The sequence below is a fragment of the Euprymna scolopes genome, chromosome 11 (assembly GCF_053919585.1).
Source record: "Euprymna scolopes isolate OS-2025 chromosome 11, ASM5391958v1, whole genome shotgun sequence".
Taxonomy (NCBI): domain Eukaryota; kingdom Metazoa; phylum Mollusca; class Cephalopoda; order Sepiida; family Sepiolidae; genus Euprymna; species Euprymna scolopes.
In genome coordinates, this window is record NC_136492.1 from 79871082 (window position 1) to 79891194 (window position 20113).

Sequence of the window (20113 nt, forward strand, 5' to 3'; positions counted from 1 at the left end):
AAATATCGCACAATGTTTCCATTGGTGTCTCTTCCACATTTGGAGACAGTCTGGGACGTATTTGATTTCTGTGTCTTTTGCAGACAAAACTTAATCCTTGGATGGTATAGACCATGCTCCCAATCCTTTTTTTGATAATACCTTCAACCCACTGATTTCGTCCATTTTGAAAATTTTTGAAATATACATTTTCACCTGGGGAGAAGCACTTGGTATTAAGGTTTTCTTTTTTTAAAACTTTCTTTTTCTCTGGTAGCAGCCTATCGAAGACAGATCTTATCTTTCTTGCAAACATTAGCTCAGCCGGGGAAGAATTGACATTATTATTAGGATTTGGTGTCACCCTGTAAATTGCTAAAAATGTTTGAATACATTGTTCGTCTGTGTCCGTAGTAAGATTTTTCTTAAGTGCCCTTTTAAACGTATCTACAAATTTTTCGGCCAACCCATTCGATCGTGGATGGTACACAGGTGTTGTCATATGTAGAATATTTAGTGAGTCACAGAATTCTTTGAATTCATGAGCAGTAAATGCTGTTCCATTATCGCTCACTAAGGTTTTTGGCACTCCAAAACGGCTAAAAATTTCATTAAGCGCACTCACAGTGTTTTTTGCTGTTGGATGTCTAAACTTAAATATTTCTGGCCATTTTGAAAAAGAATCTACAATAATCAAGTAAAAATAACCATTTATAGGTCCCGCATAATCAATATGCAGACGTGACCAGGGTAGGTCCGTCTTTGGCCATGGCGTCGTTTTTACTGAAGGATCTCGAGCTGCTAATTGACATCCTCTGCACGTCTTGACACATTTTTCAACTTCCTTGTCCATACCAGGCCAGTACACATATCCTCTCATAAGGAATTTCATTCTCGAAATGCCCGGATGACCTGTATGAAATTCCTTCAGAATTTTCCTCTGTAACGTTAGTGGAATTACGATCCTCTCACCATACATGAGCACATCTTCACAGATGGAAAAAGGCATTGTTTGATCTACCTTTTTATTTTTTTTTATCCATCCCAATTGATTTTTCATTTTCTTAATGAAAATGTCATTTACTGCCTCTTTTTTTATTTTATCGAAAGTTACCGGAAGTTCACGTATCATATTACACATTGAACTTGTACATTCACTTTCGTCTTTAAGCGCAGCAATTACCGTTTCTTCGAAACTTTCGCTTCTTTTAGGGATCAACCGTGATAATGCATCTGCGTGTCCTAACTTTTTTGAGGATACATGTTCCATCTTAAACTGATAGTTTAAGAGGGTTACAGCCCATCGCTGTAATCGATTCGCAGTATGTGTGGGAATGCCTTTCTTTGATCCAAATATGGTAAGTAGGGGTTTATGGTCGGTTTGCAAAATAAAAGATCGTCCATGGAGAAATCGATTGTACTTTGTAATTCCAAATATTATCGACAGCGCCTCTTTTTCAATTTGGCTGTAATTTTTCTCCGCTGCAACCAACGTTCTTGAAGCATGGGCGATAGCTTTTGTCCTACCATCCTCATACTTGTGAAGTAATACAGCGCCAACACCGTAATCACTGGCGTCCGTTGCTAGTATTAGTTCCTTTTCTGGATTGAAATGTGCCAATGCTAAGTCTGACAGTAGACATCTTTTGATATTTTGGAAAGCAGATTCACATTCCTTATTCCAGTTCCATTTAACACCCTTTTTCAGTAACTCGTTAAGAGGAGCTCTTAAATTATGTATGTTAGGGATGTAAATTGCATAGTATTGAACTAATCCCAAAAACGATTTTAATTTTGTCACTGAATCTGGAGCAGGCATCTTTTCAATTGCTTCAGTCCTTTGTGGATCCGGTCTTCGACCCTCTTTGTCGATTATTTGACCTAGATATTTAATTTTTTTCATAAAAAAATCGCATTTTTCTGGGCTCAATTTAAAACCAAATTCCTGTATTCTTTTGAATACTTCTTTTACATGCTTCTTATGATCTTGCAAATTTTCACTTTTAATTAGGATATCGTCAAGGTAGGCCATTGAAAATTCCAACCCTGCCAGCATCGTGTCCATAATTTGCTGGAAAATAGCAGGAGCAACCTTTAATCCAAAAGGAAGCCTCTTTAGCTTAAAAATGCCCTTATGAGTATTTATGCCTAAGTATTTGGAGCATTCATCGCTGATCTTAATTTGCAAGTAAGCATCTGAGAGGTCTATCTTAGAAAAAATTTTTCCTCCGTTAAGCTTAGAGAACAGATCTTCTGCGGACGGAAGGGGATAATTATGGTCCAATAGACAGTCATTTAAACCCGTTGAAAAATCTCCACAGACCCTTATTCTGTTATTTTTTTTCTTTACATACACGGTTGGACTTGCCCAATCTGTGTGGTTAACTTTTTCAATGACTTCCAGTTGTTGAAGTCTATCCAACTCTTTTTCGATTGCGTCCATCGCTGAAAAAGGCACATTCCTTTTAGGTTTGAATACTGGAGTGGCATTTTTCTTTAATTCAAATTTTGCCTCTGTCTTAATACAGAGTCCTAGTCCTTCGGCAAAAACATTGGGAAATTCAGTTTTCAAATCCTTCAGGAAGTCTTCCCTTTGGTTTGCTTTTTCTGCAGTTAAAACATTACAAAACGAATTTATGGGTTTCTCCCATAAATTAAACAAGACAATCCAATCTACCCCAAACAGGCATGTATTCTTTCCTGGTACGACGTACACTTTGGATTTATGAGTCTGGTTAGCGAATGTCACTTTGCATTTTAATTCTCCCTTGAACTCTAATCTTTTGCCGCACACACTTCTCGCCGTCTTTCTGGTTTTCGTTAATTCAGGTCGACCTATCCTTTTCCATATATCTTCATTTATAATACTAATATCTGCACCGCTATCCAGAAGCAATGTAACCAGATGTCCATTTATCCGAACATCAACATATTTCCGTCTTTCGCAGCTTTTTTCTTTATTCATGCGAAGCGTATTTACATTATCGGTCCCTTGTCTTTTCTTCTGGGCACAGTATGTTCCCTTGTGACCTCTGAGACCACATTCATAACATATTTTGTTCCTAAACCAGCAGGTCTTATTGTTGTGTCTTAAACTACCACAACATTTACACTTTAGCTTTGGGTCTTTGTATCCTTTAAGGATCCTGTGTTCTTGGAACCTGGACTTTCTTGTGGTCCCTTGCCTTTTTACTTGCTGCACCTTAAAAATATTTTTCTCTTCAATGCGAGTGTTGTCTTTCTTTATGTTAATCAGACGTTGACACTCTTCAGTGACTTTTTGCAATGTTATGTTAGGATCCGCCTCCATAATTGTTAGGATCCGTGAACGTATATCTTTGTCCCTTGGTGCTGTGAGACCTTGTACAAAGATTAAACATTTAAATTGGTCTGCGGAAATTTCATTCAATTTAAATGATTCGCATAAACAGTTCACAGTGCAAGCATATTCTAGATAGTCTTCAGCTTCTGCCTTCTGAATGTTCAAACATTTGTATCTAGAGTGAAATAGGCTATCCCTTTTATCAAATATTTTCGACAAGGTACTAATTGTTTCCTCGAACGAAACCTCCTCCGGTTTTTTTGGTAGAATTAGATTTGCATACTTGGTGTTTTCATCAGTACCCAGTTTTTGTAGTAGCAGGGTAACTTTTTCCTCATCGGTCCAGTCTAAACATCTTTTCGTAAAAATTGTTTCGTATCTTCTGTAGTATGCAGGGAAAGTAACACCAGTATCCGGGGAGTAACGAAATTCCGTTAGTGAATTTGAAATACCCTCGGCAGAAAAATTAGTCTTCTTCCCGGTCGACGTTAGAATTAGCTTTTCTAAATTCTTTTGCTGTGTCGACATTTGTCGTTGTAGTATGTTTGTTTGTTCTTGTTGTGCCTCTAAAGTTTTTTGTGTTCTTTCTTGTTGTTGTTGCAGCTGTTGCTGTAGCTGTTGTTGTTGAATTTGTTGTTGTTGTTGTTGTTGCGCTAAAAATTGTTGAGTCATTTTTGTCTGTTCCTGGATGCTAAGGGCTAGAGCCTTAGTTAACTCTGCTAATTGTTCCATGTTAGCTTCTAGTACAAAAATGTCTTTTCGAATTCTACACAATAATTCCAAAGAAAAAAATCGTAAATTTACGTATATCGTAAATTAGTAGCAATATGCAGACACAACACGTTTCAACAAAGTTCATCCATAGTAATTCAACAGGCTTTGTAACATAATTCTTTTTTTTTTTTTTTTTTTTTTTTCAACAACGTAAGTTCATACACAAAATATTTCTTACTTCCCACGACAAATAGTTCCAATTATTTATATAAAGGCAATAACAAACAATTAATTTTCCAAAAAAAAAAAAATATATATGGCTGCCGTTCCCACGTGGCATAAAATGGTACCATAGTCGTTGTATTTATATTTTTTCTTTCGAAACTCATAATCCTTTAGTGTAGTTTCGAATTCAACTTGCGACCATTTTTTTTTTTTTTTTTTTTTTTTACTTGTCAAAATAAATATAAATTCCACTTTACCTTGAACATGTTTCTATAATTTCTTGTGAGTTCTTTACGAAGAAAAATCTGTACTTTTCGCTACTTTAGGTAGGAAAAATTTTTAAATTCATTGACGCACGTGGTCAAAAATCCTTGTGTAGTTTGTTTTTTTCGTAAAACAAAAAATCCTTGCATTGTACACAGTCCTTGGTACGGTAATTTATCTCTGTTAAGAGAAAGAACATCCTTTCGTCGCCATTGTTATATTCCTAAATACTTAGGAAATAAAGACAAACGTGAGTTACACCGAGTGGTATGTGTAATGGGGTTTATTTATAATACAGAAACGTAAGGCTGCTCGCCTAAGGTAAATAGAAGTACATAGTAACAAGTATGGGGAAGAAAGTCTGATAATCAACACGTAAGACTATCCGTCTTACTGCGACTGCTTGTCTGCCGCTGTCTGCCGCTGTCTGCCAAACAGTCCAATATATATATACAGTTTGTAACCGGTGTATAGCCAGTTATGTTCCTTCACAACACAGACCAATCCACTGCTGCCGTCTTTCCTTTTCATGTAGAGTCTGTCAATATCATCCTTTGGGTGTAGTGCATTGTGCATGGTCACGAGTTTCCTGGTCTTCTGATTGAGCTTTCTCAGTTCTTCTTTTGTCCACCCTATAAACGGTTCAGAGTATCTTACTAGTGATACTACCCATTATTAGGTTTCCGGTCCTGCTGCTGCTGCTGCTATTATTATTATTATTATTATTATTATTATTATTATTATTATTATTATTATCAATGATATTGGTGTTTTTATTTATTTATTTTTTAATAAAACTATCAATCTAAGGATTAACGAAAGTTGTGTAAATGTATAAAAGCAAACTCTCTATCATGAAACTCTGCTTGAACATGCCAAGGGGAAGATTAAACCAGTGCTGATCGAAATCTGTTCTTTTCTTAGTAAAAATCGACTGTCATACTTCATAAAAAAAAGAAAAATTGCTTCCGCTCATACTTGTTTCCATGAATAAAGAAATTGTTTTTCATTACAAAAAACAAAAAAACAAAACAAAAAAAAAATACATATTTTATTGAAATTTTTCCTGCGAAAAAAAAACAACAAAGAAACAAAAAAACATCTTAGATACTTTCAATGCAAAAAAGGTTTGATTTTCGTTCATAGTTGTGTCGGGTTTTGTCTTTAAAAATAATTCTTTGAATATTTATTGCAAAAAAATAAAAAATAAATAAATGAATAAATTAAATTAACCTACTATTCTTGAAAAAAAAATTGTTTTACATAATTAAACTTACGGTAAGTCTCATCTTGTGTTAAAGTTTTTGTTTCAACATTTTGAATTTATTGTCTTGCAGTGTTCACGCCAGCTTTTTCCGGCAACTTTTTTAGCTGCTTACCGTAAACTGCCAGAAGATATCGACAACATTGGGCCAGATTCTGGATCAGTATCCAATATTGTCTAAACATTTACTTAAAAAAAAGTAAAATATCTGGAAATTTTATTTTAAAACACCTCTTCATACATAACGCTGATGGAAACTTTGTTGCAACTAATAAAAGACATGCTAGTGACTGGTTCAAAACCTTTTTTCTATGCCACTAGAAATGATTGGCTGTCAAAATCTTGCAAAATAGACATCCAACAGTTAATTAATTAGTTAAGAGAATACTAGTCTCTCTCTCTCCCTCCCTCTCCAAAAATAAATATTAAAAACTCTCAACCATCTCCCGTCTCTCTTTCTGTACACATATAGGTATCTTTTAAGAATTGCAAACATTACACATTATGATCACCTATGTTTCCTCTCTCTCTATATATATATATATATATGACACACAATGCTTCAAGCAAAGTACATCACCTTAAAATGAGTACTTTATTTTTTATGCAAGAAAGACTTACCTTTCTTAATGGGTTGTAAAGTCAGAATCCACTGTTTAAATAGAAAAATAAGGCATATCATGATTGTGGACTTTTTTTTTCTTTTTTGTTTTTTGCTATGTACAATCCTCAGGGTGTGTTAAATTGTAATTGGTATGTGATAAAATTGAATTGTTTACTTGAAGCTTATTATGGGGGGGGGGGGCTTGCATTCTTTGTCCACCATTTTATTTTGACAAAATGCATATACTGGCCACTTCACTTTATACATTTAACAAGTAGTATTGGTTGTGTATATAGAGCTACAAAGATAAAAGTAGTGCAGTGCGACTTTAAATAAGCAGGAAAGGGAGACTTGAGAAAAGAGTAAAAGAAAAGAAATAAGAAAGCATACAGTGGGAGTCAGATGATGAAGCGATAAAGAGTGAACTTTCTGAATAATCAACCATGTTTTATTTTTTCCACCTGTAGTTTTAGATTGGTATTCAATGAGAAAAGCAGAGAAAGCGAACATACATTTTAGTTTCTTTTATAAAGAGAAAATATATAAAAATGATGCGATGGCTGTGTAATGTGAGTCTTTAAGACAGTCTTAGATCTGATAATCTCGGAGGAAAATGAAATCTGGATAATATAGGGAGATTGTGGGCTGAACAGAAGACTTAGTTGGTTTAGTCACATTAAAAGAATAGATGAGAATGCTTAGGTTAGTAGATGTAGAACAGTTGAGGTAGCATGGTCAGTTAGCAGAGGAAGGGTAAGCAAAACACAGAGGGAAGTGATAAGGATGGATTTGAGAAAACGAAGGATAAATAAAGATCTGTTTAGAGATAGGTTAGTGTGGCTGTCAATTTCTAAAAGCCGTCCAACACATGCCAGCATGTAAAACAAATGTTGAACCAAATATGATGATGATGATGTAATGAAGAGTGAGTTTGACGAAGCAATAAAGATAGAAGAAAGGATTGAAAAGGAAGAGGGAAAAGGTAATAAAACACGAAAGGGGGAATCAGATGGTGATTATCTTCTGAAATATCTTGTTTTGTTATGACATGTATCGTTTCAGATCGGCATTGGACAGGTAAAGCAGAGACAGCAATTACACGTGTTTTTAGTGTTTTATATATAGATATTTCAGGTAGTAATTTTTCTTTTGAATGCCATTTGTCCCCTAATTAATCTATTTAATCTTCAAAATGACCGAAGTGTGTTGAGAAGTCTAATTAATCAATGAAAATTTTTGACATTTTCTCTGCTTTTTTGTCTTAGAAACAATGAGAACACATCGACATGAATAATGCATTAAACCTTATTTTAGGACCAGAAGGATAATTAACCATAATTCAGCAACATTTGTATTTTTCAGAGATATCTATAGATAGTCATAAGCATTGGGTTGCATTTCAAATATTACACTTACTACTTTGAATTGTAAGCCATATTTAATTTCAGAAGAGTTTCCAATGGGTAGCTAATCTGTACAAGTCCTGGAGATGAAAAAGAGTTTTCAGTGGGTAGCTGATCTGTACAAGTACTGAATTTTATAATTCTGCAGTCAAAGAGCAAAGATCTTTCTCATGGGAATAGGAAAAATTATGTGCGGGAATTCTAAAGTATCCAATATTTTTATGAAGCAATTCCGATTTCTGATTGGTTACTAGCAGAATGTGGATTCATTTGATTGGTCAGTTCCTATTGCCAGTGTCTATAAGTAGAACCTTCCAGCTTCTTTAATCATACCCTCATATATATAAAAAATATTGCAACACACTCTTTGATGTATGTTGACAACATCTAAAGTTTTCAGTATAAAATGTGAACACATAGAGTAGAAGAATACAATCAGTTTCATTTATTATTCAATCAAAATGTTTTAGTTAGTAATCTTTATAACAACCCTACATTTTTATAATATAAATCTATCTTCTAACTATCCTATAAAGTAAATCTTTGGAAGTAATTTTAGTATCAAATATAATATTGTATTTACAATATTATATTTGCCAAATTTTCACAAAAGCACTCGACTATTTACAGCCACTGTCAACAATTTTCTCCACTCTCTATCTGTGCCTAAACCTAAATACAGATTCCATGAACAAAGCTTCTTTTCTAGAACTGCCCATCTGTGGAACTCTCTTCCACTGGCCTATTACTGACCAATTACAATATGGTAACATTAAAGTCCAATGTAAACAAGTTCTTGTTGAGCTGTAACCTTAAATAATCCAAATTCTATCTAATCTACACCATTAATGATTACTACACTACAATCGTACATTCATTCTTTATCCTCAAGTGGCCTTCAAGCCTTGATAAGTGGTAATTCCCTTGTAAAAAAAAAAACAAAAATCGAAAAGGATTTTTGGTAGTAAATTTAAGGAAAAGTTTGGTCACTAATGGTTTAAGAAATCAAGCTAATAAGGTAATGAATCGCTGCTTCTTTACTATTAGTTCCAATTGAGAATGACATCTATAATATAAATTTCACCTGTTTGTTTAAATTTATGTACGTATGTTTGTATGCCTCGCAAAAACTTTCGACAGAGGCGACGGATTTTCATGAGATTGGTATCATTTTGAAGCTCGACCCTTCGGATGACAAATATCGAAAAATTGGTCATAAACAATTATTACTTCACCCTCGACTGGGCACTTTTCTACAGGGAGGGATCGCTTTTATCGCTGATATTTTCGAAAGTCATCACCTCTTTTTGATTGTCTAGCCTTAATTTAAACCTATGTCATTTCCGGTTTTGTGATGGGCACAACAGCTGATGCGTCATGTTTTTTTTTTTTCACATTTTTCTCCTCTTTCACTGTGCGGGTTTGAGCCTGCCTGCCTGCCTGCCTATTACCACTTTTTTTTTTTTTGCGCGCGCTCGCAATTTTCTTTTTTTTTTTTTTTTTGTTCAACCAACACCCTTACACACACCTCCACTTTCTTTTCCGCCTTTGCGTCACAGGTTAGAGCTTGCCTACCTACTACAACTTTTTTTTTTTTTTTGCCAAGCACACATCTACAAACACCCGGTCAACGCTGGGCACCCAAAGTAAAATAACAAAACATGAAATAAAAGTAATCAAGTAGATCACATAGAATTTTTTATTAAAAATAAACTGTGATCTTATAGTATTTTGTTCATTTGCCATTGATAACCGCAATGTTGCATCTTTGTGCCTGTTTTACAAATAATTAATTGGAATGTGCTCTGATGAACACGCTGCACTTGTGCCCCCCTCGATGTGCATATTCAGCAACAAAATGCCTGATGCCAGAAAGCTTTCTACTCTAATAGTTTATTCCCTCGAACAGTTAGACTTTGGAATTCCCTTCCTGCTACCTGCTTCCCTGACTGTACTGATATGCAGAAGTTTAAATGTAATGTAAACCAACATCTTGTTAATCTTTCCTAGGCCTAGTCTCAAATAGTAACCTCTTACATCCAAGTGGCTTGTTAGGGGTGAATGTGAGTTAAAAAAAAAAAAAAAAAAAAAGTACCAGAAGTTCCTGTAAAGCAGGGGAGATAAGCCATTCTTTCATTTAAGCAAGTAAAAATGAACGGCATAATATGATAACACTGCAATTTATGATAAAATCGATTTCTTCAAATGTATGATTGATCTTCTACTTAATCATCTTCACTTATGTTGCATCCTTGTGTCTGTTTTACAAGTACTTCAATGGAATTTACTCTGATGAACTCATTGCACTTGTGCCCCCTCAACAAACATGCACCCGACAAAAAATCCTGCCCCTTCACTGTAGAGGTCTCTAGATGCTGGAAAGCCTTCTACTCTAATAGTTTCTTCCCTCTGACTGCTAGACTTTGGAATTCCCTCCCTGTTTCCTGCTTCTTTGACTGTACTAACACGCAGAAGCTTAACTGTAATGTGAACATGCATCTTGCTGCTCAACTCCCCACCTAGTCATCAGTAGATATGATCCCAGATAGTAGATTCTTATATCCAAGTGGCAGTATGCTTTGTTTTGTTTTTTTGAGGGGGGGGGTGAATGAAAAAAAATAAATAAAAAAGCAGCAATGAATCTGCTAAAGTGATTCCACACAATCATCTTCGCATTTCCCAATGTCTGCAGCAACTGCATCAACAACACCTTTAACAACAATCATTTTCCTCTTTCTGAATGCATTTAAGAACTGCTCAAAAGGAGGATTTTCCCGAATGCATCTCCCCTCTTTTTTCAACTGACACCGCACAATAACTTCTCTTATCAACTCAGACATCTTGGCATTTGCATAAAAAGATCTGTTAAATGTAACCAAACGTTCTTCGAAGATGAAACTGTGTTTGAACAGAGAAATATTTCAGATCTGTTTTGCTGTGTGTCTTAGTCTTCTTACAAAAATCGATTTGCTTACATTTTCCAAGAGAGAAAAAGATGAGGAAAGAAAGAGAAAGAAAATGGAGAAAAAAGTTGCTACTTCTGAATATTAAAAGATTATTTTTTTTTATCACACCTAGATTACTATCAAAACTGTTCACTGTTATTTCAATTAATACTACAATATAGTCTTTTGAAATGCTGTATATATATATATATATATATATATATATATATATATATATATAGTAGAAATGAAAAACTTGAATTCAGCTATTTGTATGCCTAATTTGTAGAACTATTTTTTTTTACTATCTAATAATAAATTAGTCCTTGGTATTATTCATTTGCAATTTTATTGTTCTATTTACCTATATATAAGTGAAAACTAATGTATTTTAGCTAAAAAGAAAAACGACATGCTATAAGAGTGTAAACATGCACTGTGCAGCCTATTTTGCATACAAATAAGAAACATTGTGGTAACAGATACTTGGTTAAGGAAAGAGAGATTGACTAAAAGAACTGAAAATATCTCTGGTCAGAGTCTGATCACTCGAGATGTTTTCTTTGTTTAAAAAAGTAAGTACTTCATTAAATGGGAAAAGCACACTGGGATCTGGCTTTGTGTGAAATGCAATATCCAAGCTTATCTGCAGATAAGCCCTTATGAAGGGAGACTGTCTAGATATTATCTCTGATGGATGCCTCACTTGGTCAACCTCTGGGTGGCTGAATAGCGACCACTGACAAAAAGCCAGAATCATTCAGGGATGAAAAGATTCCAAGATATAGGAATGGGAGGCGGTCATAGCCAGTCTCCACAAAGAAGAGTTGAAGTTGAATGCTTGACAGAGGAGTTGATTTTCCTAAGAGCTGCCAAGCAGTTCAGCTGGTGTGTCTTTTCGGGAAGGTTAGAGTCCTTCACTCTTGAATGAAGAACTGTATCCATGGGACTTTGTTTTAGTGTGGTTAGGCAATACTCCTCTTTCTGCAAATCTGCCATTCAACCATAGGAAAACGAGTATAGCTTGTAATATCCAAAGAAGTAAACATTATTTGTTTATAAACTGGGCTTGTAGTTTTGTTTTGAAGGTAGAATTTAGCCTGGACAACAACTTTTGGCCAGCATAGGTGAGACAAACATATCCGGTGCAGCGAATGCACAAGGACATGTTCATAGAAGTTGAAAATTTTATAGAGAGAGAGGGAGGGGGAAAATTACTTTTATCAATCTCTTTTTCTCTGCAAGAAGAATGTTTTAATCGATATGTTACAGTTTATTTATTTATTTATTACTAACAAATCACTATTTATCAAGGACAAAAGCCACTTAAGGATAACGGTTAATGAGATGGATGGATTGTCAGTTGAATGATTTGAAATATTATTAGAGGATTGAAATTAATGAATTAATACATTTGATTACTTCTGGGGACGGTTAATGATAAGTATTTGTTGACAGCCATGTTGGAGTTTACAAGGAAGCAGTCCCGGGAAGTATCTAGAAAGAAACTCTGTTCATGGAAATTCTGCCTGATGCTAGAGACATGGACAAAGAGAGAAAATTTATTTTTGTTTGTAGTAAATGATAAGTTTTTATTTTAAATTTCTTACAAGGACGAGCCAGAGATTGAAGTTCAAATTCTCAAGAAAGTTTTCATTTTTTTTTTAATTAATGAATGTGAATACTGGTGAAGCATATTTTCTTCCTTATTTTTGCAGAAGATGTGTCTTAGTTATAAAATAACTAGGGATATGACAGCAGCATATTCTTTTCATTGTTTTGACTCTCAAGTGTGTATTCATTGATATCTTATATGCTGTTATATAGTGACGTGGTTCTCGGTTGATTAACTGTGTTGGATATATACTCGAGAGTCAAAACAATGAAAAGAATATGCTATTGTCATAGCCCTAATAATAACTAAAGTATCGGCCTACACTGATCGTTTTTTTTTTGTTTTAGTTTACTAATGAATCACAATTTACCAATACTAAAAGCTACTCGGAGATAAGGGTTAAGGAAATGTCAGTTTAATTGTGAAAAATATTGTGAGAGGACTGAAAATTGAACACAGTTTGATTACTTATGGAGGTTGATTTATGACAAGTCGTTGTTGACATGTAATTTGAAGACAACCATCTCATCTGCAAGGAGGAAGTCTTGTGGTAATGTGTTCCACAGATGGGAAGTTCTTGGAAAAAAACTCTGTTCATGGATATTCCACCTGACCCTGAGCACATGCTGGAAGAAAGGAAAGTTATTTTCTTCCCCTTTTTTTACAATTGTGGTAGAGACGAGTTCTTGCTGTGAATGTCTTGTTATTTATGTTACCTTCACTTCTTAATATTCTTTAATGTTTCTGTTGACAGGGTGAATACATTGACGCTACTTTTGGTGCTATGCTGGGAATCTCAACAATGGCTGCTGCTGGTCTAGGCAACATGGTTTCTGATATTGCAGGAATTGGGTCAGTAGGTTTGCAAACATTCAAAACACATTATTTTCTTGCTTCTTCCAAGATTTTGCATTGCATTTCTATAAAATTGCTTTCAAACATTTTTAAAGAGTAATGCATTCTTATTTTTGTGGACATTCTGTATTAATAAGTAGTTTTATAGGCAACTTTCAAAGGTTCACTTTTGACTTTGTAATCGAATAATAAATTGCCAAGTAAGCCTTGTACCAAATGTAAGTTTATCAACGTTTATTTCTCTAAGGCTTCTATATTATATTTCTCTTCATCTGTGTTCCATTTTTTTTTTTAAACTACTGGGATGATCTGGCTGAAATTTAGTATATGATGCAGTGAACTAAGTATTATGGTATCTGTTTGATGCACAGTTAAGGATTAATATATATAATATTTAATGCAATAAATGAGCACAAATTAAACCGTATTCAACCATCAATTTGGCATAAAGCACTCATTCCAAGTCAACTTTTTTTTTGCTTGTTTTTAAAAGGCAAAAAATCAATTTTTTTTTCTAATAACACAAAATGCATGCTAAAATGTACGGGGCATAACAAATTATTATTATTATTATTATATATACACATGATATATGTAAGTTTGTTTTTTAATCCTCGAAACAGTGTTTCATGGTAAACAACTGCTGATTCTTAAAATATTTGAACTAGTGTAGATTCTTAAAAGCGAACTGATAAAATGATTGCAAGAGATAAATTTGCTTACTAGCGAAATAATTTTCCAACAAAGGATTTGGAATTAATTATTTTTTTAAATATAGTTTTAAAGGTTGAAAAGATTATCTTTATATATTTGTCCTGTCACACAAAAAAGTCGAGTCTGGATGAATCCATTGCAGGTCTATTGAAGAACTGTCCATTTTTAAAAATTGCATATTTTCATTTTTCTTGTTTTTGCTTTTTATATCGATTTATATGTTTTTTTTTTTTTTTTTTAAATGATTCCATTTATTTTGCATTATTTGTTCTTAACTTCAGTATTATTTTCATAACGTTTCAGTCAATGTAATCTCCAACCTTCTTCAGGTGCATTATGTTGAACTTGGGAATCATTCTGTCAAACTTGGGAATTAGCATGGAATTATGGATGAAAACCTTTATTTATTCCACTCTCTGTCAGCTAGCATTTTTATGTTGAACTCATAAATCTGTATGGAATTTAAAATGGAACCCTTCCTTTATTTCTTTGGGAGTAACTTTCTCTCATTCCATCAGCCATGACTGGGAAGAAGTCTTGGAAGATGTTAAGAAATAAAAAGTTGAAAAATCTAGTTTTTATAATTGATTGCTTAATCTTAGTTTTGTTTTAGAATTTATGAAAATATTTTTATCTCCCCCCCCTAAAAAAAACTAAAAACAAAAATAATTGTTTGAAAATTTAATTTCTTATTTCCATTCTCAAATAAATTTTGTGGATTGTATATAAATTATATGAAAACGATTTTTCAAATATATAAAAAAAATCCAACTCAATCATTTTGTATTTCAATTTTAGTTTTTATTATTGATTGCTTAATCTTAGTTTTTTTTTAAATTTATGAAAATATTTTTTACTCCCTCAAATAATTATTTGAAAATTTTATTTCTTACTTTGATTTTCAAATTAATTTTGTGATTTCCATATAAATTATATGAAAACGATTTTTCAACAACAACAACAACAACAACAACAACAAAGCTGACTCCATCATTTTTTTATTTTAGTTCTGCATGGTACGTTGAAATGTTGGCAGGTAAATTAGGAATCCATTCACCTATTCTTACAGCTCAGCAGGTTGACATGTCGAAAACGCGATGGATTTCAAATTTGGTAAGAAATTTCTTTTCTTTTTTTTTTTTTTTCATATAAAAATTTTCAATAAAGGCAATAAGTATGGCAAATGAGGCGTAGAAATTTCCAGGTTGGTATCTGAGGCTGCATTTAATCCACTTGGAGAGATGTGATCTCAGTCTTCGTTAAGACATGCATCTAGGAGAAGGAAAACTCTGATGTAAAACCTGAGGTCTACGATCTGCTCTGTCTTGTGACAGTCATTGCAACGACTGAGATTAGCAGTTGTATCAAAAAGTATAGTTGGTTCTGCACAAAGCTGTCACCATTATAAACAAATCATGTGTGGATTTCTGAACAACTTGGTTGTTGTGGCGGACCTCTCATATGTTAAAATCAATGGAAGAATCGCACGGCAAATGAAGGCGAGGCATGATATCTATTTAGGTATGACAAATTAGGACACAAAATGGCTCCTGTGTGTTTTTTTTTTTTTTTTTTCTAAAACTCTTTATAAAAAATAAACAGATTTTTTTTTCTAACTTAGGTGAATATTAAAAAAAAAAACAAATCTAACATATTCAAAAAAATTATTTCTGGAAGTTAAAAGAATATATTTTTTTTTACTTTTTTAAAATCATAAATTTTTCATTTTGTTTTTCTTTATAGTAAGTGTTTGTTTTTTTAATAGTAAACGTTTACACCCCCCCCCCAAATGACATGGGAAAATAAATATGTCAATAACTTATATAATTTCCCTAAAAGTTGCCCGTCTAAAAATAAAACCTTGTTTATTTTTCACAAGATTTTTAGCAAAATAAATAATAAAAAAAAACAACATGCTAGTCCATCTAAATGAAAATCGGTTGCTTCTTGTTGCTCTTAACATGAACATTCCATGTTGTTCAGATGATGTGTTAAAATATTACATGAATAGAGAATCAGCAGGTGCAGTTGTCATGCCTTAATTTATTGTGTCTTAATTTGTCATGCATAATTTAGTAAAACCCTGAAAACAACATAAAAAAATTTACTGTATGTTATTAGTGTCATATTTTGTTTCCAAGATAAATCATCTAGACAAACACAAAAGCACATTTGATTGCTTTTCAATACTTTTTTCTTCAATCAATTAAAAATTCTGCTTTGAGCAAATTAATAATAATAATAATAATAATAATAATAATAAACAACGGATTTTGATAATAACAGTCTAAATGGAATTCCCTTTTTTATCAAAATAAATTAAAAACTATTTCTGTGGAGTTTCTTTACAACCAAAGGAATTAGTTATGCATGGCATGGAGAGAAATGGGTGCTTGACCATGCTCCCTCCCTGTCAAGAAAAAAACAAAAATAAAGAAAAATTTTTTATGATGCATATACCCATGATAGAAAGAAAATATTGTATACCAAAAATCATACAAATTGATCAAGTCGTTTTATTTTTATAGGTAACATCATTTTTAAGTGATTAATGGACATTTACAGGCATTACAGTGATGTACAAGGCTGCTTCTAAACTTTATTTTGAAGATCTATTTTAAAGGAGAGTTAACCAGTGATGAATTTCAAAATGGTGTTGAAAAATTATTGATTGCCATTTAATCACAATTTGATTTTTTTTCTTAACTAAAACTACTTGATCAATTTGCATGATTTTTGGTGTGTGCTATTTTTTTTTTGTCATGGATGCATACATCAAAGATTTTTCTTTATTTTTGTTTATTTTTTCTTAAGGAAGAGTTATGCATTAGCACAAAGAATAATGGTATGAGAATGATAGAATGGATGTGTGATGCGAGTTTTAAAGATGAACTTAAATCTGCTTATGTCATAGGAAGACGTACAGCCACGGCCATCGTAAGAGATGGCCTATTAGTTGAAAAAATGACGTCATCAGCGAGGTCCTAGCAAGCAAGATATGTGGAACATTTAGACTGTCGATAATGAGCATAAATTTTTATAGAAAGTGTTAAGAAACTTCAAAATTTGATTAAAAAAAGAAGATAAATAAAAAAACAATGATTTATACTAAAACTCATCCAATATTATTAATAAAAAAAAAAATTGAAAGGGGGAAAAATTGTTTGTTTATGCATTAAAAGCAATTGAACATTTCGTTGGATTATGGATTTTGCAGATTACAATATGTTTTTTATTTACTTATCAATTACATTTAAAAAGAAAAAGAAGGAACACGATTGGATTTGTAATGAAACTGAAGTTTATTCGATATAAATAAATAAAAATTATGCATGTGAGATTACGTATGTTTGAAACAAAAGACAAATGTTGCAAAACATGAAATATGAATTAAGGCAATAAACAAATATTAAAAATTAAACAATATTTTTTTAATTAAAACGAGCAATAAATACTTTTTTAATCAAAACGAACAACAATATTTTTTAATCAAAACGAACAACAATATTTTTTAATCAAAACGAACAACAATATTTTTTAATCAAAATGAACAGCAATAGTTTTTAATCAAAATGAACAACAATATTTTTTAATAAAAATGAACAACAATATTTTTTAATAAAAATGAACAACAATATTTTTTAATAAAAATGAACAACAATATTTTTTAATCAAAATGAACAACAATATTTTTTAATCAAAATGAACAACAATATTTTTTAATCAAAATGAACAACAATATTTTTTAATCAAAATGAACAACAATATTTTTTAATCGAAATGAACAACAATATTTTTTAATCAAAACAAACAACAATATTTTTAAAAATCAAAACTGAAAAACGAACGAAATCATTTTTCTTATTTAGAATTATTTAATCAAGAAATTCAAGTTTTATGATATCGTTTTTATTAAATTGTTAAGTGAAAGTACAGAATATTTACAACACCCCCAGCCTCATGTTAAATAATAAGTTTCTAAGTAATAATTTATTATTTCAGCACAGAACATAAATAGCATGCAAGATCATTTTTTATATCCATAATTTCATTTTTTTTTAGAGTGTACTAATAAGAAAGAGATAAACATTTGAAATGGGACATGTTTAGGTGTGTCAGAATTTGGGGGGAATTTTTGACACCCCTAACAATATAAAAAACTCATAATTTCTCTTTTTAAAGTGGGTTGTTTATTTTTTTTATGGAATATACTTTCAAAATAAACTATTAAAGTCATTTAAAAAATAATAGAAATATTATTTTAAAAAAAAGTGTTTACAAAGTGCCTGCGAGCCTTCATGCAGCCATTTTGTTTACGTAATGAAATTAATTGAATTTTACAAGTTAATTTTTTTTCAATTTTTTCACTTTAAAAATCTATATAAATTTTTCTATTGGTTCAATTTTTACGATATTTTCAGGTTTAATGTTAAATTTTATGCTCTTTTCAATAAACTGAATATAATATTCTAGACAAGGGTTTTTTTTTTAAATTCATCGCCCCCTCCCCATTTTGAAATGTCTATTGAAATAAAAATAATTAATTTTCTCACCTCAAATTCATATATCACAAATTGAAGATAAAAGATCAATAAATAAAATAAGTTAATTTAAAATAAAAAATAAAAAAAATACAGTTATTTGCAAATTTACCTGTAAAGTCCAAAGTTTAAAACCTTTTTTTTTAAAAACCACGTTGAATTTTTTTTTTTTTTTAAGTGAAACCTTATACTCTTCTTATACTGCACAGAAAGTTTTGTTTAATTACGACAATTATTTCTATTTCATTCAATATTTTTTTTTTTAATTTTTTAGTCTCAAACATTTCATAACTCACTTTGGAGATGGTGTTAAATTTTTGTTTTTGCATTCATCAACATGTAATGTAATTCCTTGACTTTTGGAAATGAAAAAGCAGTAAATTTGGAACGATGCATTGTGCTGACATGTTGAAAATTTAACCCCACCCCAATATATATATATATATATATATATATATATACCTTCTTTCAGTTTAGCTGTGGGACACGTGACCAGATTTCATAGGACAAAAGTTCATGATGTCAGCAGACTAAATTACGTTAGTTAATGGGCCATCTATTACGATAGTCATGGTACAGCTGGTATAAATATTAAAAAATATGTTTCAATAAGAAGATGACACAACTACAGATACAATGCAATGGAAAACAGTTGTATGGAGAAGCGTTGTTTTTTAGTTGATAGAATTCCAATTTGAGTGAATCATTGTTTTTTTTTAAATTGTGAAGACAAATATTTTGAGTGCTTGTCCAGAAATCCCCCAATATCAAAAAACAAAATAAAGAAAAATATGCATAATTAGCGTACTCAGATGAAAAGAAAATATTGATTATTTTTAAATAATAAAATCAAATGCTGTGACAAAATAATCATCAACACTATCTTGAAAATAAGGAAATAACTCCAAATAATTCAAACTTGCAAGATGTTAGAAAGTCATTCTTAATATGAGGACATTGGAAAAACCGAAATTAACTCAAAAATGAGTGTTTGTATAAAAATAAAACTTCTTGATCAATTTACACGATTTTTGGAATATAATATTTTCTTTCCATCACCGGTACCTTCATCAAGCAGAGTTTTCTTTATTTTTGTTTTTTAATATAGGGAGAATTCTGGACAAGGATCAAATTTTGTTTTAGTTTTGAATTCTGAGTGATTAAAACTGTTTTTCTTTGTCTTCTTCAGGGCAAAGTGATTGGCATTTCGATTGGCTGCCTCGTTGGCATGTTCCCTTTGCTCTTCTTCAAGAAGGAAAACACGGAAGAGACAACAGACGACCAACCACAAATAGATGAAAAAGAAAAGAAAAGCTAGAGAAAATACAGTGGAATATTCATTTCTAAATTATTTCCCTTTGAAATCATTTTTTTTCCATCATATATATATATATATATATATATATAAAATGTGTGAATATATATTTAGTTTTATTTCTAGATTTCATTCCCTTGTGACAGAAACAAAAATATTGTATGTACATTTACTGATGAGAAAGTAATTTCTTTCTATTTTTCAATAATGAAGTGGCCTTTGAAATGTGACTATTTTGTTTTTCAGTCTATTTTATTGTTGAATTGGCCTCAGACGCGTGTTTGAATCTTTGACAACTCAGCAGATATTTCCTTGATATCTTGAAGAAGCTTTCATTTATCACGTTTTATGAG

The 20113-nt window shown here is 31.9% G+C and overlaps 1 protein-coding gene across 2 annotated transcripts in view; it reads left to right on the forward strand.

The window, feature by feature from the left end:
- The window catches only part of LOC145287946 (transmembrane protein 65-like), a 192694-nt gene extending 172800 nt beyond the window's left edge, over positions 1-19894 (forward strand). For both annotated transcript variants that reach the window (XM_080135904.1, XM_080135903.1), the window contains 3 exons: positions 13090-13187; positions 14912-15017; positions 19635-19894. In XM_080135904.1, the coding sequence (XP_079992030.1) occupies positions 13090-13187; positions 14912-15017; positions 19635-19763 (333 nt within the window). In that variant the 3' untranslated portion in view covers positions 19764-19894. The remainder of the gene's footprint in view (positions 1-13089; positions 13188-14911; positions 15018-19634) is intronic.
- Positions 19895-20113: the final 219 nt, after the last annotated feature.